Genomic DNA, 23,917 nt, shown 5'->3' on the forward strand with positions numbered 1-23,917 from the left:
AAGATCATTGCTAGTTATGAATACTTAAAGGAAAGGAAAGAAGATTGAAGCTTTTGTTGTGGTTGATTCTTTTGAGAGTTCCTGGGTCATTAAACATGAGCTTATTCATATAAATTTTGGCCCTGGTATCTGTATCTTATTATTTTTATTTCATATTTTTTCACAGAACTGAGTTGTACCAGATTCTCTTGGTTGCTCAGCAATAGATTCTGACTCTGAAATCCATATTACTTCTCAAAGGAGGAAGACAAGGAGGAAACAGGGAGAGGGAAGGAGGAGAGAGAGAAAGAAGGGGAGGGAAGAAGAAGAGAAGGAGTAGAGCATGGAACAGGAGGGGATAAAGGGAAGAGACATGGACAAAGGAAAAGGAGAAGGAGGAGGGAGGAGAGAAAGACAGACGAGGGAGCATGGAGGCAGTGGGGAGGACCAGACATCTCACTCATTTTGACATAGCAAGTGGACTCTAACTTTTTTATATCAAATATTATAAAGTGAACCTCAAGATGTGCACAGAGTGGGTGATGGGAGCTCCCTATTCCTAGAGAATTAAAAAAATACTATGCCATCAATCCTTGATTAGGACACAAATACTTAATCTTAAACTTCTGAGTGTTAAACAGTTTAAATGCAAGTTTTTAAAATAGATTTAAATGATTAAACATGGAGTTAGTAGAAGCTAATTTTCTTAGAGAATTGGTTTTTTTCCTCAGCTTAATTGCATGACATCTGGTAGAAGAAGGTTTAATGCTGGGGGGAGAACATGCTGAAAGCAACTTTGAAAGGTCCTGGGCAGGGGCTTGTCTGGAATCAATCAGATGATTGTTAAGACACGAAGAGAAAGGAGATGAATAGGTTTGCCTCTGTGGCCATTTACATCTAGCTGATAAACATCTATTTTACATTTGCTGTTCTGGTCAGATCTTCTTGGCAACTTCTTAAATGATCTGATAAGGCTGATAAATCTATTAGAGTAGGCTCACATGGTGGGATTCCCACTTCTCGAGTTGGTCTGGTCACACTTTCCTACAGAAAAGTCCTGTATCAGCCACCTGAACTATAATTTTCTTACCCCAGGGATATTATGGCGCAAGAAATTGATATAAAGAGAAGACATTGCTTTAGTCCCCACACTTCATTAGTTTGATGAAGTTTGAGGAAAGCACAAATAACTCAAGTCTATTGAGGACCAGCAATTCACATTTAAAAAGCATAAAGCTTATTAATGGTCTTGAAGAGAAAAGATTCCATATGAATATAAAACCATCATTATCATTGGCAACATGTCCAAATACCTTGCCAACATTTTTCTGATTCAGACTGTTACATTTCACATTAAAATATAATAAAAAGATATTCATTAAAAAGACCTTATAAACAGACAAAGCTTGAAAAACAGAAAATATATTTAGGAAACTCCGCGCAAACAACAAGCACATTTTAGGGTACTTTTCCCAAGGGATAATGACAAAGTCCAGAGGTAGTAATAGCAGTAGTAGTTGAAATTTAATTGAGCACTGAGCATCCGTTAGGCACTGTTCCACCTGCTTTCAATATATTATCTTCCGTAATAAAACCCCTCTGCAATAAATATCGTTCTATTCTTATTTCATCAATAAGGAATCAGGAAAGCAAAAATTCCACAGAATGTACTGGTGTATCCAAAGAGAAAGGAGTGAATCTGAACTTGAGGATATTAGAGAGTCAATCTCATGTATCCCCACACAAGGATGTTGGAAAGTGTTTACGTCACAGAAGACAGTAAAGCTGGTAAAGTTGTTGTAAAGGGGAAAGAACAGAACAAAAAAGCAACTAGCCTGTCAGCTTGGTTTAAGGACCTCTAAAATAATAAGCTCTATTTGTTTAGTTTTCTTAACACACTGCTACTCAGTGTACTGAAACACTTTTAAATCTGTGTAGTAACCACGTACCACAGAAAGGACTTGCCTCTGGACAGCTCTGTCTGACACAAATTGGCTACAGAGACCTGACATCTTGGTTGCAAATATATTATGTTGCCATCACTTTAAGCATAAGCAAAATAAATATACTTTAAGCATAGGTGAAGTAAAATAAAAAAAAAAAAAAACAGATGATAGTAATGATGGCGATATTTTTTGGACTGAGCAATATGCTATGCTTTGGGCAGAATTGAGCTTAACATGGATCTTATTTACCCTTTTAAAGTTAAATTCTATTTTTCTTTTCATTCCTTCAAGAAGAAAAGTGCTAAAACAGCACTCAGTACTCTACTAGCACTCAGCTGGTGACAGTGGACTATTTATTTGGTTTTAAATAACGTGACTTAACTGTGGCTGTCAGTAAAATAGAGGCCTTAGCATACCACAGGCACCCACACAGGGTACCACAGGCCACAGAGAAGCACTTAGTAGTTGTGTGTAATCAAATTTGTGAAAACTGATCCAGAAAAGCACTTCACTATTTACAGGAGTGCTATAATAAATCTTTTTGCAAACTATAGAATCTATTTGTATTGTGAAATATCTCTTAATTTGTTTTTAAGTTTGAATTTTTGTGTACATGTGGTCTTCTTAAAGTGAGTCCCTTCTGAAATTAACTTGAAGCCCAGGTTAATCTAAAGGATTAACATAATAGTCGTTCATTTGTTCACTCACTACTCTGAAATGATGCTATGTACTAAGCATATGCCAGGTCCAAGGGATGGCGGTGATTAAGTCCACTAATGCCCTTATGGTGCTCACCTGAGTTGGGGAGGAGACTTCTAACGCGTTAAATATTCCTCTCTTGGAAAGCCAAAGATGAAATAAGCACCTTCCTTCTGCAAGACAGCTATCCAGTCATTTCTTGAAGGCAATGCCATAGGTAATCATTTTGAATCCTTGTCGCATATAAACAACACAATAACGTGATGAATTTGTGTTGTCATAAAATATCAAATGTTAAAATGAGAACTGGCAGGTCTTGGGGAGCTGAATGCCCCAGAGTGCTAAGCTGTACCTAAAGGTTGGATCTTTCAGTGTTACAGCCTGGAGGGACCTCAGATTCTTGTGTCCACCCAACCCTCTCCTCGGTCCCATACCCTATTCCCGCCCCCCCCCCGCCCCCCAGAAGAAGAAACTCCTGTTTTCTAGGTTGAGAGAGTAGCTGAAACTGGAATTAGTCAGGACCTTTTCATCCTCACACTTTTTAGCTGATTTACTGAATGATTCCGCTCCTCCTCCTTCTCGGAAAATCTGAATATAAATGACATATTTTAGGGTTTGAGGGGTGGGTTCCCTTGCTCCCTTTTGGTTAAACTTTACATGCTTGTAAGTAGAAGGTGTGCTGGCAACAGATGATGGATGGTAAAAAAGAACTTCTGCAAGTACAGCAGGAGCAGACCTGCTCTGGGCTCAAGTCCCCTTAGCCCCTAACTGACCCACGGATCCCCCTTAACTCCACCGGCCACTCTGAGAAATAGGCTGGTGGGCGGGCGAAACTCCAGATCCCAGAATGCCGAGGACGTGCCTCCCAACCCCTCTGTAGCCGGTTCGCTCCTCATTGCATTCCGGGAAATGTAGTTTCTTTCTAATCAGTAACCCACACTCTTGGAAACCAGGGCTATTAGGCTTAAGGGATCCGCCCCTCCAATGGCCCCGCCCTCTCCATTGACCCCGCCCCAGGTTGCCCAGGAGATGAGAGACGCCGAATCTTGGTCGGTGCTGCTGGCGTGGGGAGCATGATAGGTGCAGAAAGAAATCCTCCAAGGTCTGAATGTGGAGGTCATCCATGGAGAGTTCTGACAGCTTCTGCCAGGACTATTGCAGCAGTAGGCAATACCGGTTTGAGCTCGGACCCACGGACTTGCTGGAGCGCAAGGGCTCCCTGACCCTCCGCTCCCATCACAAGAAGTACTCGAAGCCAGTGTTGGTGTATTCTTGGTGAGCGAGCTCTCTGCAGTCCCCGGTCGCTGGGAGAAGGGATGGGGGAGGAGAGGAAAGGACAGCAATAGAGGGCAAGGGTGGAGAGGCTGGAATAAACAGAGAAGAGAATAAAAGGGGGAAAAAGAAGAGAAGAGAAAGGAAAAGATGAGACAGGTGAAAAAACTGGGAGAGGTGACAAGGGAGACCAAAGAAAGGGAAACAGATCTTCGAAGTGGGGATGGGAGGAGGGCATTGGGAGTTGGGGCAGCAGGAGGAGATAGGAAAGCCTCCAAAAGCAGCTCCCCAGACACACTGAGACCTGCTGCAGCCAGCTCCTGTCTACCAGAGGTCGTAGATTGCCCACACGGAGGATGGAGGCGAGGCTGTTTGCAGAGGCCTGGAAATCACTTTTCTGAGATAACTACTTAAAAAAGAAAGGGCCCATTAGGACACCAGGGGACAGCAGGAGGGAGATGGCTGTCCAGAGGATGGCCTCCAGGGCTGCCATTTCTTGGGGGCAGTGAAGCATAGTGGATGATTTGAAAGAGGTCCCTAAATATTCCCTAGGCCACTAAGACTCTACTGGCCAGAGATTACAAACTGGCATCTCCCAGTGGCTAAGGCCAATGGACATAGTTTTTTTCTGCATGCACTGTATTTATTTTTTTTTAATTAACTGCCCACATTTAAAATTAAGAAATAGTACATAAACCTTCAGGATTGTGTCTTCTCTTGAAAAGTTGAAGGTCCTGGCAGCAGAGGATTTATTCCTTCTTGCAGTTATTGGAACTGAGCACTGTCTACCCTATAAGATGGGAGTTCCTTCTCTGGGAATTTCACTCATAGAGGTTCTCGCCTGGCTCCAGGAGGCGTTTGATTTATTTCATCTGCTTTGGGTTTGGGAATTCAAATTCATCTAGAGATTCTCTTGCTTTATTAAATATTGCAGTGACTAATAGCAAAACCATGACAACTGGGAAAAAATTAGGCATTAGGGCATTTAGAACTTTGTCTTTTGGGTCATTTTCCTGTATTATTGACAATAATTACTTTCAGAGTATTTGGGATATTCTGAGGCAGAGGGTGGAGACAAGGGAAAAGATTGTCTCCTTTATACTTGCCTTTGAACAAAGATGACTGATTTGACTTGACTCTAGCCCTAAGGCTAAGCCCTCCTTGATCCCATTCATTCATGTAATGTATGTGAGCCCTGCAGTTTGTGTCGTGCAAACTTTCTACAGCCTACCCACTTTCCTATAAGCCCACTCCCCTAATTTGACTTCTTATCCCTGAAACTGACTCTCTGCCTATTTTGAACTCAATGTTAGAAGCTGGATAGATTTGGAACCCAACGCTATACAGGGAAATAGAAAATCCTCTCTTAGCTTCATACTGGGCTTACCTCACAGACCTCAAGTAAAACACTTAGCTCATGCGTGATTTTGTTACTCCGTGAAGATGAGGTCATAATATAAATCACTATTAGAAATGATTGTTAAAGAGAAAGAACTTCGTTAAAGACAAAGAAGAACTGCTTCTCTCTTATACACTACCATGACTTGTGGACATCATAGATATCAATAGCAGAACTACAGAAGAACATAAATGAGAAGGAGAAGAGGAATTTGGTGGGGGAGAAGTGTGGTGCGACATGGAAGTCATCTGGTCACTGCTGAAAACGTAGAGTTCTCATGCTGTTGGTTTTAGAAAGAACATTTGGGAGCAGAAGGAAATGAATTCAATTCAAGAAACATTCATGTGTCATGCACTTTGCTATGTGTTTGAGACACAGAGGTAAAGTAGATTCAATGAGCTAATTTGGCAAAAGCATTTAACACCATGCCTGGACATAGTAAGTGGTCAGTAATACATGGCAGCTAAGACTAACTTTTTAAGATAATATAATAGTTAAACACTTGGACTCTAGGTTTCAATACCATTTCTGCAACATGTGATATGGCAAGTGACATGACTGCTCTGGGCCTCTGTTTCTAGCACTGTAAAATGGGGATGATAGGATTATTGTAAGATTAAACACAATTTATTGTACGTGAAGCACTTTTTAACATATGGCCTGGCACATCATAAGCACAGTAAAGCTGATATACATGTATTAGGACATGGTCATGGACCTCAATGAATTTCATAGATCAGTTAAGAAGAATAGATCAGTTAAGAATAAATTCAGTGTATTTGATTTGTGCTAAATAGAGATGAGTATAAGAGGCAAATGTAACAGGAAGTGGAGGTTTGTGTGTATGTGGCGTGGGGGGGGGGGGGTGGTTCCTGAGCAGGGTTTAGAAGGAAGAATAGGAGTTCCATAGGTGCACAAAAGAAAAAAGGCAAGTGCAATGGAATAGTCAGAAGCAACATCATAGGGAAATAGAAATAATTCTCTACAGTGGGTAAGTACAGTGGATCCTCATTATTTGCAGATTCTGTATTTGTGAATTTGCCAGCTTGCTAAAATTTATTTATAACCCCAAATCAATACTAAAGGCATTTTCATTGTCATTTATGGACATGCACAGAGAGACAAAATTTTTGAGTCACTCTTCCTCCCCTCTCCCGCACACCCTCAATGGTCCCAGGTGAGATCAGACAAAGTGGACATTCTGCGTTCTTATTTCAGCGATCAACTGTAAACAAGTGGGTTTTTTTTCCCCCACCACGGTCTATTGAGCATTTTTGTGCTTTTTATGGGTGGTTTCATTGTTAATATGGCCCCCATATTACTGAAGTGCTGTCTAGTGTTCTTAAGTGCAAAAAGGCTGTGATGTGCAGGATGCAGAAAATATGTGTTAAATAAACTTCATTCAGTCATGAGTTATAGTGCAGTTGGCAGTGAGTTCAATGTTAATGAGTCTGCAAAATATATTAAATAAAGTATATTTAAACAGACACATACATGAAACCAGGTCATATATTGATTGGTTGATGAAAATGTGACCAGAGGCTCACAGGAACCTACTCCTTTATTTCCCCTAGGAGCAATGGTTCACTATTTGCTGATTATTTGTGACAACTTTATAAAACATAGCATCCTCAAATAATGAGAACTGATCATAAAATGTGAGAAACATTTACATTTCTTTGACTGGGCTGTGCCGCTGGCATCCTTATTTTCCTTCTGTAGCCAACTAGTCACCAAGATCTGTCTTAAAAAAAAACAAAACTGTGTAAAGTTCAAATTGTATCAACTTCCAAATGCATAATCTAATCAACCATTATCTTTTTATGCATTCCAGTCATAATTGTTTGCTTTCTATTAACATGTTATATATTAAAACTTTTATTAAATTTTAATCTTTTATGAATGACTTTAATTGATGAATACTTACTATCTATGATATACCATTTGGATGGCCTCTCAACTGAGTATTTGATCAGTTAAGTTACTGTACCTCTAGGCTTCCCAAGTAGAATCTGTAACTGGGAAAAATTCTGCTTTACCTCTTATATAGCTTAAACATTTGCATGATTCCTGTGTTTCTGTTTTTGTCGCTTGTAATACAAGTCTGTCTGAAAACCATCTGTATATAATAGACCTGGTGAAGTGATATACCCAGCATGGTTGTTAAAAGTATCTCCAGTCCGTTACTAGAATAAGACATTGCCTCGGCACCATATCCTCCTTGGAGCTGGAGTGATGGACACAGCATATCACCTGCATCACACTGATGCTTCTGTGTCACAGAGACCTTTCCTAGAAATTATTTTTCTCCATTCATGTAGCGTATGTGGAGCTGTATCATCAGATGGCTCCATGAGAATTCCGAGCTGAGGGGAAATCTTCTCTTGGGATATCTTCCCACTCATTGGAATGATGGAATACTAAGAGCCAGAACAACTAGATTTGCCCTTAATGAAAATTCTCTGGTGTGAGGCTGCTTCTTATATTGTTATGTATGTATTTTAACCCATCTCTTCATTGCCCAAATCGACATCAGGTAATAAGTGATGATAATTTAAAGTCTAAAAAATCATTTGAGTCTCCATGGAGACAGTTCATGCTCTGGTCTCCATGGTGACACCTAGAGTTTTAAGACCTCAGGTTAATTTTATGTATATGTAATTTCAATTACTTTTCTCCCCTGCCTAAGCCCTAGGTAAAGAGCCTGTGCAGTTTACTCTTCCATTTCCTCACCTCCCTCCCCATAATAGGAAGAAAACAAAAAGAGAAAGGAAAAGAAGGATGAAAAACAAAATGCAGTGATAATTGTGGGGTAGGGAACTTCATAGTTTTACAGGTTTCTATGGAAAATCATTTGGATTGGGAAAGAAAGAGCTTTCTGTGATGCTCTTCAGACTCACACTCTATTGTGTCGTCTGAACAGGGTACAGTTAAGGTACTCCACAAGCAGGGGAGAACCTAGTTTCAAGGCAACTAGATATCATTAGTGTCCTTCTGAAGAAAATAGAGCTGTGTTTTCTAATTTGCTGTATCATTCCATCTGTATTTAACCAGTGACTTTCTCAGGGACTAACCTGGAAGTATTTGGAGTTCTTCACCTGACTCAGGGCCATGCTAGAGTTACACAGACCTTCTCTAGCCAGCATCCCCCTCCTCCCTCCAGCATAGACTTTGGAGAGAAGAGAGAAGAGCCTTTAGAGAGGCTTTTTTTTTTTTTTTTTTTTTTTTTTTTGGCCAATAATGAGAGGTGAGAAGAGCAAACCTCAGGACAAGGCGTAAAGACACCGCAGGTGCTCAGTTAACATTCATCAAAGAAATGAACAAATGAGCGGGCAGAATGAACACACACAGAAACCCAAAAGGCACTGGGATGGGACCCTCTATTTTATGCTGTAGAAATGCCTGGAGGTAAACAGTCTACAGGATAGCACAAACTCATAATAAAGCCAGAATCCATTTTCACAGCCACGATCCTGATGTAATAGGATGACACTGAAGTATGTTTGGTCACCTCTATGTAAGTGAGCTTCGAGGGATATAATGTACTCCTCTTCTGATTTGAATGGTAAAGAATTTAAAATAGAGCTCAACTTGTACTCTTACTAGTTGCGGTGCTTAACTTATCAGGGACTGACAGGTACTAAGAAGAAATTGAGTTTATATAGAGACAAACGAATTTACACTTTAAAGAGATATTTTTATTTCTTAACTCCTGCTTAAAAAAAACAATTCTAAATTATAATATCATGTGACCATTTGAGATGGCATTATAGTAGACTAATGACATGAAATATATTCACCATCAAGTAGATAGCAGAACTAGAAATTTGCACACAACTCAGATGCATATATAAAATTTATTTTCTAAAATTGATCCTGATGGCTTGTCAATTGTTAGTTACTAGGAAAAAATTCAAACTTGCCAACTAAAGAGCATCTCAATCTCTTCAAGTTTAAACAGCTTGTTTTAAGTTAAAATTGTCTCTTTCAGAAGAGTGCCCACCATTTCTGAGTCCTTCGTCCTCTCCTCTCCTTTCCCCAGTGGATCTGTGTGTGTGAGGGACTGAGATGGTGTGTTATTTTGGAGGTGGGGAGAGGGGCCCCCAGATCTATGTGTGGGTCCTTGTTGTTGCTCACGCCCTCCTTTGTTCAACTTCTGACCCTGCTCCTGGTGAGTTTGTGACCAATAGACTTTGTGGAGGACTGGATGTGTCTGCTTAGAGTCTTTGTTCCACTTTGGCTCTTGCTGGCTCTACGGATCCCCCTGTCATGCTTCTCCTCCCCAAGCCCCTGACTTAGGCTGGTCACCCCATAGCCACTGTGCTAGGGGCATGTCATCCCTCAACATGGCTCCCCACAGCTGGTGCTCTGACAGCTTCCGTCAAATGCCCCTTGGAGACGGTGTGTGCGTGCTGTGCTCTGCCCAGGAGAGTTTATTCCCATTGGCCTGAGAATTATTAAAAGTGTTTTTCTTCACTTTCTCAAGTGATCTGCTTTAAAACCTAAATTAGAAGGTCACCCTATCTGAGCCATGTTTGGGAGCTCCTGGGTCATGTTAATAGAAGCTTGAGACATGTAGACCTTTTATTTCTCCACAGTGACTGACTTTCAAGAGAAATAATACCTCACTTAGGACTCAAAAATTCCATTTGGTTATTCAGAAGTTAATCAGCATGCTTCATTTTCCTTCATATTCCTGTCAAAACAATCCTAAATCTTCCCAAGACAAATGTGGATGCCTTTAATTTATTAGAGCAAAGGTATTTTACAGAGGTAAACAAAGAAAAGTGAAAAGATGAATATTTGAAAATATAATCCCGCTATGAGTAAGTGAAAAAAAAAAAACAGGATGTAATGAATTCCTTTGTTAAAAGTGTAGGTCTATATGCTTTGAAAAGAGATTGAAAGAACATTCACCATAGAACACAAAATACTTATTGCTGGATGGTAGGTACATTTATGGATTATTTGTCTTTTTCTTTTTTCCTCTTTGCCACTTCTACATTTTCCACAATGAACATGTATTATCTGCATAATAAGAATAAAGTAAAATTACTTTTAAAATTTTGATGTCATTTGCTGCAGCTTTTCCCTGAAGCAGACATTCTCTAAACGATCAGAATGTAGACACAGTGTTTCATCTCTTTTAGAGTCTGAGTCACTCTTCATGGTTTATTATGAGTCTTTTTAAAATATCTTTTTAATTGCTAGTTTTATGTTGGGTAAAAAGGATGATGTTATTCACATTCATTCGGTTTAACCACCCTTTCATTCTTGTCTCTGTTCTATAATGGTAGCTCCTACGCCACAGTTATTTTTAATCTAGTCCTACATTCTTATTCCTCAACATACGCACATACCCACAAATGATCTTCAATGTAGTAGTTTTGGGGAGAAGCACCTTATTTTCTATTTTTAAGATGAAATCTAGGACACACTGTATCCTTTTGCCCTGACTGAATTTTTCTTTCAGTGCTGCTCTCTTTCATGAAATTCCAATCAAGTTCTCTTCCTGAAAACCGGTGGTTGTAGGATTGTTGTGCCTTGACCTTTATGTGAGGTTTTGCTTAACTTAATTGGCGGCCAAAGTAAAATGTCTTGCAAGTTTTGCTTACAAGATGGATCCTTGTAAGGCAGAGTATGATGGAATGGGCATTTCCACATATGGGTGCACTTAGATTAGGAAAGATCATTGCTGTAGACAAGTCCCTCTGAACCAACCCTCTACTTACTCTCGGGACCATCTCCCACCTGGGCCACAGGAGCCACCAAAGGCCACTCTACATCATAATGCTGCTGAAGTCTTTCCTCTCACAGACAGTCACAAATACTCTTCCACTAAACTTTCTTTCTCTTACTGATGATCCCTTTCTAGGTAAGGGTGTGGGGAATGAGGGAGGAAGTAAGAAGAATTTGGGGTCCAGTAACATTTCGATAAGGTGAGATTCAGTCTATGGACACTGTGATACCCAGGCTCAGGGTTCAAGGTTTTTAACAGCACTAGAACTAGTATTATTAGATAAACTTCTCTGAGTTGGCCAGGGAAGTCACGTGTCGGTACTGTTGTCTGTGTGTACTGCTCAGACTTCTTTTGGTTGCAAGTGACAAATACTCAGCTTGCACTAGCCTAAGGAAGCAAGAGAATGAATCGGCTGGTTACAGTCATGAAATGGTTGATTACCAGGTAAGGAGGACAAGGGTGCAGCTCCACCTTAAGAACAACTGTAATAAAAGATGCAAATGCAACCAGGTCTCATTTAGTTTCTCCTCTCTCATCCTCTTTGTGTACTTGCTTCATCTTATCATTGAAAACTATGGAAAACATGGCTGCCGCAGTTCTGGAATTTATATCTGATGTATCTTTATCTTTATCCTACAATAAAAAGTTGATTTTAATGTGTTTTCAGTATTGAATACAAAAATTCCAGGTTAGATATCCTGTCTTGGACCACATGTCTCTGTGGGGTCATCTGAATTGGCAAGGTTAGGTAGAAATATGGCAGCTCTCCAGTAACCATGGAACAAGATGAATATACTAGGAGAAAGGAGTGCTGAGCTGAAAATCCTATAAGTATCTACTATATCCCATTCTATCCTAAGATATCTACTGTATCTGCTATATCCTATAGAGAGGTACTGTAGTGGAGAATGAATTCCATGTTCCAAACACCCCATTTTATAGCAAAAGTTTAGAAAATATGCACTAATATATTAGGGATTTCCTACATTAGCTGTTACTTTGACTTTAAACTTTCCACCAACCCACTCAACCAGAACCTACATGATACGCTTTTAAAAACTTGATCTTAGATGTAATGTGAAAAGATGTAATGTAAAAAGAAATCTTGTGAAGACATTAGATAAATATATTTTTACAATGCTTTGAAAACTTTACTCTGAATAGATTTGAATATTATATTACTGGGTTTTTTTTAGATACTAATATTTTCTACTGTTTTCTTTATTTAATTTTCAAATAAAATTACATTTTAATTATTAGTCACATATTACATTTCTTTATTTTGACTTAACTAAGTTTTGATGCATTAACAATTAATTGGCAGAAGAATTATAATATGTTTCTTTGGTAAGATGTTAGATCCCCAATCAGATTGTTCTAGGTTCAATCAAACGGAAGAATTAACATAATATCACTTACTTATTGCAAAGAATTTAGCTTTCTTTTATAGAAAGTGGTAGGAAGAAGATTTTGAAATTAAAATGTATGAATGACTTGTCAGAATTTTTTAAACATTTGGAAAAATACTGAGATGCTCAACCAGGAACCAGAAGCGTTAAATGAGCTTTCGAAAAAAAAATCACTTAAAAAATGTTTTTATTTCTAAATAGCTCTGTTTTTGTTTAAAATATCATTTGTTTTAAAAATATATTTATTAAACCACTGCTATGTTGCAGGCACTCTGCTGAGTCTGAGATTTGGCAGTTAGGTCAAGATTACTATGTGACAGGAGTGGGCAAGGCTGACCAGGCAAATACTACGCACTGTGTTATGTGCTAGGAGTAGGGTAAGCAGAGTGTTCTGGGAACATCCAAGAGGAGCACTTAGGCCTTTTGGACCAGGTAGAGCTTTCTAGAGGAGGTCATCCTAACTCCTAGGGGCTCACATGGAAAACTAAAGGTGGCATGTTAGCTAGTTTTCAGTGGAGAGCATTACTACCCCTTCCACTAGAGTGTTTGGTAATAGGTGTGGACATTTTTTATTGTGTAATTATCAGTGTCTAGTAATGTAAAGTGTGTGATCACAAGAATTGTGACTCTTAAATTTTTTTTTAATGTTTATTTATGTTTGAGACAGAGACAGAGAAAGACAGAGTGTGAACAGGGGAGGGACAAAGAAAGAGGGAGACACAAAATCCGAAGCAGGCTCCAGTCTCTGAGCTGTCAGCACAGAGCCTGACGTGGGGCTCAAACTCGTGAACTGCGAGATCATGACCTGAGCCGAAGTTGGACGCTCAACTGACAGAGCCACCCAGGTGCTCCAAGAATTGTGACTCTTAGTTTTAGGAATGGTCATAGCATCTTAATAGCATTTAACCATCTATTTATGTGATGCCTAAGTTACATATCCATAATTATAGCCAGATGAGTGGGGACAACAGAGCTAATATATATCTAGGGCCAACACATTCAGGTCAGCTAATTTACATATGGCCGTTCATAACAAGGGTGTCAACAGAAAAACTCCATGGTGTGTGACCATCACAGAAAAGGAATTCTCTACTCATTACTGTCTAAGAATCCTGAACTTTCAGAACTTAGTGGCACCTACTCTCAGTGTAGAGATGCATGCCAGCAAAGCAACCAAAATTTCATGCAGGCAATCTAGAGATGAACATATTGTGGCCTTCTATCTAGACCTCAATAGAAGTATATGTATTGTGTGATTTATTAGAGAGATCTAATGTAATCTAACCTAATCTATTGCATGGGTTTTTTAAATTGTATTTGTGTGTGTTAAACCATCTTATAATAAGTATAAATAATTTGGAAAGGCTGCCTGTGGTTGTTTTATACTTATGTCAAAGTGAGTGTAGTGAATGTAAGTAGCATGATCCACTGTAGGTCCTATTGGCCTTATCCATACCTTTGTACCTCTGACACTTGAGGACATCAAGGCAAGTCAAACATTCTTCTAGACATTAAGATACAGATAAGAAATTTCCTTCTACAATAAAATCATCCAGGCCTGGTCCTGTTTGGCAGACAACTCTTTTTTTCTTTGACAGCATTCTCTATTCTTTATTTGAGAATTGTCTATTTAGACTTTCTGTCTCTACTGAGGACAATTTTGGTAAATTGCTTTTCTTAGAAAGTTACGAGTGCTATCTAGCTTTCCAAATATATTTGCATAGAGTTATGGAAAGTAGTCTTTAATGCTTTAAAATTTTTTCTTCTATTTTGATGGCTACATCCTATTTTAACAACCTTATTAAGATATAACTCACACACTATACATATCAACCTTTTAAATTGTGTAATTCAGTGGCTTTTAGTATATTCACCTAGTTGAACATCTATCAAAGCAATTGACTTGAGAACATTTTGATTAACATCAAAAGAAATCTTGTTCCTTTTATCTGTTACTCCTGAATCCACTCCCCCTGCCCTCACCAATCCTCAAGCCCTAGAAACCACTAATCTACTTTCTGTCTGTATAGATTTGCCAATTCTGAACATTTCATATGAATGGAATAAAATAATATGGTTCTATGTGACTGGCTTTTTTTTTTTTTTTACTTGGCATGATGTTTTCAAGTTTCATCCATGTTGTAGCATGCATCAATACTCCATTTCTTTTTATTGCCTAATAATATTCCATAATGTGGATATTATATCACTCTATTTTGTTTATATCTCCCCTACCCTTTTTCTTGATTATTAGATGTTTGTCCATTTTGCTTACTTGTTTATTCTGTTTTCTAAAATATTTAATTCTGCTTTTATCTGCTTTTTTTATCTTGAATTATTATACATTCTGGTTTCTTTTGGCTTGCTTGTTCTATTTCTATGTTTTTGAATTAGATGTTTTACTTATATTCGTTTCATTTTTCTTGATATAAGTACTTAAAGCTTAGAAATTGTTTCTGTCTACTGGTATAGCTATATCCTATGGCTTCTTGTAAGTGATATTTCAATTTATTGGTATTTTTTAGAAATTCAGCAATTTAAGTTTGTATTGATCTTTGATTCAAGAGTAGTTTGATAAAGTGTTTAAATATTTTCAGATTGAAGAAGGATCTCTTTAAAAATGTGTTACTCAGGGTCTTTTGTAATTCCATGCAAATTTTAGGATTGTTTGTTCTAGCTTTGAGAATAGCTAAAGTAATTTTGAAAAAGAAAACCAAAGCGGGAGGCATCACAATCCCAGACTTTAGCCTCTACTACAAAGCTGTAATCATCAAGACAGTATGGTATTGGCAGAAAAACAGACACGTAGACCAGTGGGATAGAATGGAAAACCCAGAATTGGACACACAAATGTATGGCCAACTAATCTTTGACAAAGCAGGAAAGAATATCCAATGGAAAAAAGACAGTCTCTTTAGCAAATGGTGCCAGGAGAATTGGACAGCAACATGCAGAAGAATGAAACTAGACCACCTTCTTACACCATGCCAAAAATAAACTCAAAATGGATGAAAGACCTAAATGTGAGACAGGAAACTGGGGAGAAAACAGGCAACAAACTCTTTGCCTCAGCCGAAGCAATTTCTTACTCAACACATCTCCAAAGTTAAGGGAATTAAAAGCAAAAATGAACTGTTGGGGCCTCACCAAGATAAAAAGTTTTTGCACTGCAAAGGAAACAATCAACAAAACTAAAAGGCAGCCGATGGAATGGAAGAAGATACTTGCAAATGACATATCAGATAAAGTGTTAGTATCAAAAATCTGTAAAGGACTTATCAAACTCAACACCTGAAAAACAAATAATCCAGTGAAGAAATGGGCAGAGGACATGAATAGACCCTTTTCCAAAGAAGACACCCAGATGGCCAACAGACATACGAAAAGATGCTCAACATCACTCATCATCAGGGAGATACAAATCAAAACCACACTGAGATACCACCTCACACCAATCAGAGTGGCTAAAGTTAACAACTCAGGAAACAACAGATGCTGGTGTGGATGTGGAGAAATGGGAATCCGCTTGCACTGTTGGTGGGAATGCAAACTGGTGCAGCCACTCTGGAAAACATTATGGAGGTTCCTTTTAAAAATTAAAAATAGAAATACCCTATGACCCAGCAATAGCGCTACTAGGAATTTATCCAAAGGATACAGGAGTGCTGATTCAGAGGGACACATGTACCCTAATGTTTATAGCAGCACTTTCAACAATAGCCAAATTGTGGAAAGAGCCTAAATGTCTTTCAGCTGATGAATGGACAAAGAAGATGTGGTTTATATATACAATGGAATACTACTTGGCAATGAGAAAGAATGAAATCATGCCATTTGCAGCAACGTGGATGGAACTGGAGAGTGTTATGCTAAGTGAAATAAGTCATACGGAGAAAGACAGATACCATATGTTTTCACTCATATGTGGATCTTGAGAAACTTAACAGAAGACCATGGGGGAGGGGAAGGAAAAAAAAAAGTTAGAGAGGGAGAGAGCCAAACCATAAGAGACTTTTAAAAACTGAGAATAGGGGCGCCTGGGTGGCGCAGTCGGTTAAGCGTCCGACTTCAGCCAGGTCACGATCTCGCGGTCCGTGAGTTCGAGCCCCGCGTCAGGCTCTGGGCTGATGGCTCAGAGCCTGGAGCCCGTTTCCGATTCTGTGTCTCCCTCTCTCTCTGCCCCTCCCCCGTTCATGCTCTGTCTCTCTCTGTCCCAAAAAAAATAAATAAACGTTGAAAAAAAAGTTAAAAAAAAAATAAAAATAAAAAAATAAAAACTGAGAATAAACTGAGGGTTGATGGGGGGTGGGAGGGAGGGGAGGGTGGGTGATGGGTATTGAGGAGGGCACCTGTTGGGATGAGCACTGGGTGTTGTATGTAAGCGATGAATCACGGGAATCTACCCCCAAAACCAAGAGCACACTGTACATACTGCGTGTTTTATTGCATTGTCATTTATATGTTTCAAACATAAAAATATTTGTTCTTAATTTTTGTAAAAGTTACATGTGTTGTGTTCAGGCAGGACACCAAAAATTGGCTTCACTCTTTCCATATACAGTATTCAGTCATTTATGCAAGGATAATGACCCAAACTCTACCCAGTCGCAGGTCAAAAGTTCAAGATCTCCACATGTTATGCTATTGTCTCTCTATGAAATCTAGCTGTAGCTCTACTTGCTTCAAAAACCTATAAAGCAAAAAGACAATTTTTTTTCTCCCAATACATAATGGCAGGACATGGACAGATAACTGGAATAAGCACCCTTGGTCAGAAAGAGGAAGGACAGAAGTGACAGAAATGTCATTTGTCCACAGTCATTCTTAAATCCTGTCAGGTATGCATTGTTTGAGAGCCCATTGGTGCCAGGAATGTTCTTTGTTAGATTCTGATTCTGTTAGATCGAATTCTGCTTTCTGAAAGCAGGTTCCCTTTCCCATTGTTCTCTGTGGTCTTTGGCTGTGCTCAGTGTGTGATCTTTTCTATTATTCTCCTTGACCACACCTGCAATGGATGTTGTAAACTATGCTCTTCTGTGAGCTGTTTGGCTTTCTCCGTTCATTTCCTATTTCTAAAAGTTTGGGAGCCTAAGGATATTTTAAAGGATTTTAAGTGCAGACTCCTGGCTTATTTGGAAGAACAATTTTTAAGAACTTCATCAGTATTTTTGTTTGAATCCAGATAGTCCCAACTGCTAATAACCTCACAATTCTTTCTAGTCAGAATTCTGCTATATTTCCTTATTTTTTCTCTTCATAATATCTCGATTATCACTTTGAGACTGCTGTAGTTACAGAAATCAGAAGCCCTGGGAAATTCTGCATGGCTATCTCCTTAGGCAGATGTTTGTTTAAGTACAACTTAATTCATTGGGAGTGTCTAACAATGGGGTGAACATTGCTGTGAAGCTCAGCTTTGATAGAACTTTGTCTCGAAAAGATCTTTCTCAGTTTTCTCTCTTACTGTTTGAAATCTAAAAGTTGCTGACTCTTCCAACTTTTCAGGTCCCAAATTTCGGGAATCTCTCATTTCCCTTATCTTCTTGTAAATCAGCCAGCTTTCTGAATTTACCTCTCTCTCTTTTATAAATACCTTGGCAAAAAGCAATCACAGTTCACACATAGAATTAACAAACTTTATCCCAATCTCTTTCTCTGGCTGTTCTAGGTACATGAGTTGACTCTTTACCTACTGGGGCTTTGAATTGTTTTGCCTTTCCAGCCTGCAATATCAGTTACCTATTGTCTTTGCCTGGCTTTTCCAATGCCATATATTTTAGATTTTTGTTACAATAACACCCACCCACTTTTGCTACTGATTTCTGTGTTAGAATAGGCTAAACTTAATCCATGATAACAGCCCTGCAAATCTCAGTAGCTTAAGCACATAAAGGTTTACTTCTTGCTCTCACAAAGTTGACTCTAGGTTGTTGGTGGGGAATAGGCGCTCCTCTACATAGATACTCTGCAATTCAGGATGATTTAGGCTCTATCATCTAGGAAGTCATGGACTGCTCCGGCAGGGAAAGAAAGAGTTGAGAATTGTAAAAGAGCTTTCACTGTCAAAGAAATGACATCTGTTACTTCAGCTAAAATTTATTTTATTATCCAGTACTAATCAAATGGCGCCACTAACTGCAAGAGAACTGAGAATTTTAACCTCTTGTGTTCCCAGGAAAGAAAGAGAAAGTATACTAGCAAGCACAATGTCTATCACATATGAAAGACTTTCTTATAAAACTCCCCTCCTAGGTGGGCTCTAGGGCCAGAGTTTTGTCCTTCCAAACCTGAGATTGTTGCTCATGTGCAGTGTTGGCAAACACCTCAAGGGCATCAGCAGCTTTAGTGTTTTGAAATTCTACTTAACCCTTTGGTTACAGGCTTTCATCCAAAAATTGGCCTGGAAATTCCCCCACTGGATTTTCAGCTCTTAAATTCCGTTTAATGTGTTGGAATTTAAAAACTATGTATTTTATCTAGCATTTTCCACTGTTTCCATTGTGAATTTATTTGCATAACTATGGAAATATCATTTGGCTGTCACTCCAAGAGTTCCCACCTCTGGCCAATCTCATTACTGAGATTTCTCACTACAGTCTCTTGTCTCTACTTCTTCCACTTGTCTTTGACACATTCTTTGCGTCCACTTGTCTTTGACTGGATCTTGGCTGCTTATGAGAGTCCTTGCACACAATGTGATCTGGGGATTATAACTTCTGACTTTGCCAAAAATTTAGTTTGCTTTTAATTTTTCCACTTCCTTGGCTGCTTTTGAATGATTTCTGGGAAGACATGGGGAAAATGCTTATTTGTATAACTATGTTCATAATGGAAGAATAAACTTTAGATTCTATTTATGAAGAAAGGCTTATTCATTTGTTTCTCATGTAAATGAAATGAATTGCTTTGAAACCAAAGGACCTTGTAATACCAAGGCAATATGCCTTGCTCATGGGTTCACAGAAGTGTGCATTAAAATGGGCTGTAAGCTCACATAATATAACCTTTTGATGTTATTCTAGAACAGTTAACTCAAATTATTTAAACCAGCAATATTAAGACTGTAGGGAAGGAGCTTACACAGGTGATCAGGTGTTTGCTTTTTGTTTTGCAGGAAAGCAAACTGGTCTTCATGCCATTTGTGTAAGATATATAGTCAAGGTTTTCTTTGGACTATTGTAATTACCAGTCTATAGTACACTTGAAAAACTCTGTCTCTCTTTAGTCTTACTCTTCCACCTTCCAGAGTGTCTTTATTCAGTCAATATAAGTTGATTCTGGAGGTCAGGATCAAAGAAACCCCGAAAAGCATCCTAGGATTTGAAGATCACTGAGATCTGATTGTCGAAATATGGAGTAATGGAATGTCCTGATCCTGGTTTGACCGGGAAAGACCTGGTTTCCACCCCTCCCTGTGGACTTAGTACCTCATTTCCCTCTGAAAGTGTTCCAGGTGGGATCATCAATTACAGTGTCACTCTGTCTACTACATGTCCTTTCATCTGTTTTCAAAGTCATTGTTTGGCAGTTAGTCAGACTGACAACATTTATTTAACATTTAAACTGTTTAGACACAGGCTCCCACTACTAGACTCCTTTTTGTTTCCTCCCAATATTCTCCACAGGGCCTCCTGTTTCTGAAGATTTTATGAAAGAAAATTCATAATAATGAAGGGTCTTATTTACATGCTACTCAATATATGTCAAGCGAAGAAAATGACTTCACTTATCTGCCTTTGTCAAGTCATTGTCTTTTGAGTGCAGTTTAGGCTTCAAATTCTGTGGTTTCAGGTTATAGATGCACAAATCACATATGGCATGAGACACACTGAAAACCAGAATCCCTCTTCATAAGTCTGAAATGTCATCATTTCTCCCAAGGACACAAGATTTCCTTTATGACTCTGCAGATATATCTAAAAGTCTTCATTTGTCAGTTAGATGAGTGTGCTACCAAATAACACTACTTTGGCACGTAAATCATTTTCCCATGAAATCTTTAAAGAGCATTGTCAAATGTTTCTTTGTAGCCTTTGATTCTGCTGGTTTTATGCTTTTAAGGTGTCAGGAAATATAGCTGACTCTCTGGGGTAATTTTCTTTTAAAGTTCTAGATAGCAGATGTTTATAAAACCTAATAGAAAAGGTCTTTCTCTTCTCTTGTGGGTTAGATTTAAATCAGAAAATACAATAACGGACAGAGTAGTTGTGAACTACATTAATAATGCTAAAATTTAAAATTAATATATTCTTCCATCTGGAGTCTTAACTAAACATTTTTAACATCTTTGAAATTCACAAAGAAAAGGTGTCTCTTGTCAAGTAACGAGAAGCTAGAACAGCTAGGACTTTCATTGTTCTCAGGTCAGATATCGCTTAGATTCACACCCCCATTGCAATCAGAGTTATGCATATGTATGTTGAGAGCTTTCCCATTCAGCAAGCAGATTTATAATTCCTCTAGAGACAAGTTTTTGTTGCAAAGGACTAGCATCTCTATATGCATAATCACTCCTTTCTGTGTGCTTTTGCAGAGTGAGCCAGGATGCTCTTTATTTTTATGGACACATTTGAAAGTCTCTGCTTTCAACATTTATATTAAGGTGACAGTAGCACAATGTAAGAACATTCAATCAATCAATCATGTAAGATTTAATGAGCATTTATAATGTATTAGACTATGCTAGGTACTGAGATTATGAAAATGAACAAAGAATAATCCCTGCCATTTAAAATACTCTTAGTGTAATGAGAAGGCAGATTCATTAATGAACAGTTATAAAGAAAAAATGTGAAAGGTGGAGCAGTGATAAAAGTTTTATTGCATACTCCACATAGACATGGGACCCCAGAAAGTGAGAGTAAACTTCAGTATAACTTGAATGTCATTTGGTCCACTAGAGTATGAGTTGGTTTCCTTTCCTGCATGGAGAATCCTATGGCCTAACCCCACCCTGTCCTCCACTGGGAGCTGAACCACTCTGGCTTGGAGCAGCCTGAGGAGAACTGCAGGTCCTTGCCTGAGTGTTCTCCGACTTGAGTCTTTTCTACAACTCACGGGAGGAGTTGTATGTGTTTACTCAGGGGACGCTAACAGATCTGATTTGATGTGGAATCATGCAACTTTTGTGGTAGGAAACCCAAGCTCCCAAAGGACCCCAGAAGCAGACCCAGAAAGTTCTTTTGACAAGGCATTACTTGGGACCACGTTAGGCCAGAGAAGATAGAAAGTTCAGGATCTAGAGGGCTCCAGTGATTGTAGGATTGATGGTAGGAAGTTATGTACCAACTGGATATGTTGGGCATTTGTGCATAACAGGACCTGCTCATGCTAGCTTTGATTTACTAGATTCCATTGACCTTAATCCCCTCTGAATCAGTTCTGGCATTTTTGACAACAGGGTCATGGTTCCAAGCTCCTTTTCATACAGTTGGCAACTCTGATCCTGTCCTGTCCGTTCTTTCTCCATTCCCAATTCTATTCATATTCATGCTATCTCTCCCACAACAAGGTAGAGAATGCAAGTTTCATCTCTTATTATTAAGGATATCTTACATAAAGATTACTCGTGTAACGAAATAGCCATAGCACTCAGCTCTGGGCTTGACAGAGCAGGGTCCTAAGCAGAAGGAAGGCTGCTTGTCAAGGAAGATGTTGGCAGGGAGCCCTGTGGACCAGCAAGAATGTCAGCAGTATTTGCGTGCTTGGCATGGAAGACACAGCTCTTCCTTCAGTCAGCAGCATGGAGTATCTGTATTCAAGCAGCTTTGACCTTGAACTGACTGCTGACCAGCTGCTGTCAAATTCATGTCTGGACAAATTAATGTCTGGAGAAGCCAGTCAGTAGACTAGACCAGTGCTGGTCAACAATGACCTTATTACCAATCCAAGGTGATAATACAAACTGTAAAGACAATGTAGCATGTTTTGTATATAGCTAACTGTATTTGGTTTAAAGGAATCTGAGATGGTTTTTACGTATCTTTAGTGTTAGGAGTCTTCCTATTAAAGGCGATAGATGGCTATTTTATTTTATTTTATTTTTATTTTATTAAAAACTTTTTTAAACATTTATTTATTTTTGAGAGACAGAGAGGGGCAGAGAGAGAGGAAGACACAGAATCCGAAGCAGGCTCCAGGCTCCAAGCTGTCAGCACAGAGCCTGATGCGGGCTCGAACTCACAAACCGCGAAATCATGATCTGAGCTGAAATTGGACGCTTAACCGACTGAGCCACCCAGCCGCCCCAATGGCTATTTTATTTTCTGTCAAAATAATGTTTCTGTAAAAACAAAAGTTGGCAATTTTATGTTGGTTCTACAGATTTTAGGGGATTGTTTTGTTATTTCTTCCATGAAACATTCAGGTTTTGGGAACCACTGATATAAGAGTCTGGTATACAACTGTTCCCTAGAGCTTTCTTAACCTTGACACTTTTGGCATTTTGAGCCAGGTAATTCCTTGTTGGACAGGGAGTTGTTCTGTGCAGGGTAGGATGTTTTCCAGCATCATGGCCTCTAGCCACTCAACGCCAATAACAACCCTCCACATCTGGACATAGCAACTAAAAATGCCTTCAGGCATTAGGTGGGTTGGGGAGGGTTGAGTGGGGCTGTGCTCAAAAAGTTTGAAAGGTACTACTCCAGAGACATTGTAAATTTTATTTTATTGTTATTTGTTTATTTATTATTTTCTCTTAAAGAATTTCTGTTGCAATAAACAACAGGTTATGGTCACTTGTATGGTGACCATTAATAAATGCAGGTAGCAAGGAGAACAAAGCTATTTAAATACAGTGAAGTCTTCATTTGAGAGCACAGTTTGTTCCGGAAACATACTTGTAATCCAAAGCACTTGTATGTCAAAGCCAATTTCCCCTTAAGAAATAATGGGAACCCAGATGATTCGTTCACAACCTAAAAATATGCATATAAAAATGATTACAATATTGTAATATAATACAACATAATAAAGAAAATACAAAATATAAAGACAAATAAACAAACTAGCCTGCACTTGCTTTTGAAAACCTTTGTGGCTGGTGTGAGGGAGACAAGAGAGAGGAGGGTTGTTATGTAGGACGACTTTCACTGTCACTAATGGAATCACTGCTATCTGTTGGCTCAATGGAGTCTTTTTCTTTTCATGCAACTTTAACAAGGAACCTATCCAATGACACTTTTTTTTTTGCCTCCTTTTGAGGATTTCACGGAAATGTGACATAGTGTTGTTGTTAAACAGATTCATCATTCACACTGCTACAGCCTTGTTCGGGTGGTGATTTTCTACAAAACTTTGTAGTGTTTCCCATATTTTACACATCTTCCTGATCTCATTTGAAGTGAGGGATTTCTCCACCTCTTTCTCCTCTTCCTCTGCAGATGAGCTCACCTCCATAATCTCTTGCTATTGCTTGAGATCCAACAGTTTGATGCAATAGTCAGATGCCAGTTGTGGGCACCTTCCAATGTTC

General features: G+C 38.8%; 1 protein-coding gene across 10 annotated transcripts in view; it reads left to right on the top strand.

Moving 5' to 3' along the window:
- The window catches only part of MAMDC2 (MAM domain containing 2), a 403,751-nt gene that overhangs the window by 47,827 nt on the left and 332,007 nt on the right, over positions 1 to 23,917 (top strand). For 2 of the 10 annotated variants that reach the window (XM_045468448.1, XM_045468449.1), the window contains exon 1: positions 3,674 to 3,899. The exons of 5 other annotated variants lie outside the window; for them this stretch is intronic. In XM_045468448.1, the coding sequence (XP_045324404.1) occupies positions 3,733 to 3,899 (167 nt within the window). In that variant the 5' untranslated portion in view covers positions 3,674 to 3,732. Of the gene's footprint in view, positions 1 to 3,648; positions 3,900 to 23,917 lie in introns of those variants that run through there. 3 more of the 10 variants (XM_045468457.1, XM_045468458.1, XM_045468455.1) reach the window with 3 other exon arrangements.

Source organism: Leopardus geoffroyi, chromosome D4, assembly GCF_018350155.1.
Source record: "Leopardus geoffroyi isolate Oge1 chromosome D4, O.geoffroyi_Oge1_pat1.0, whole genome shotgun sequence".
NCBI lineage: Eukaryota > Metazoa > Chordata > Mammalia > Carnivora > Felidae > Leopardus > Leopardus geoffroyi.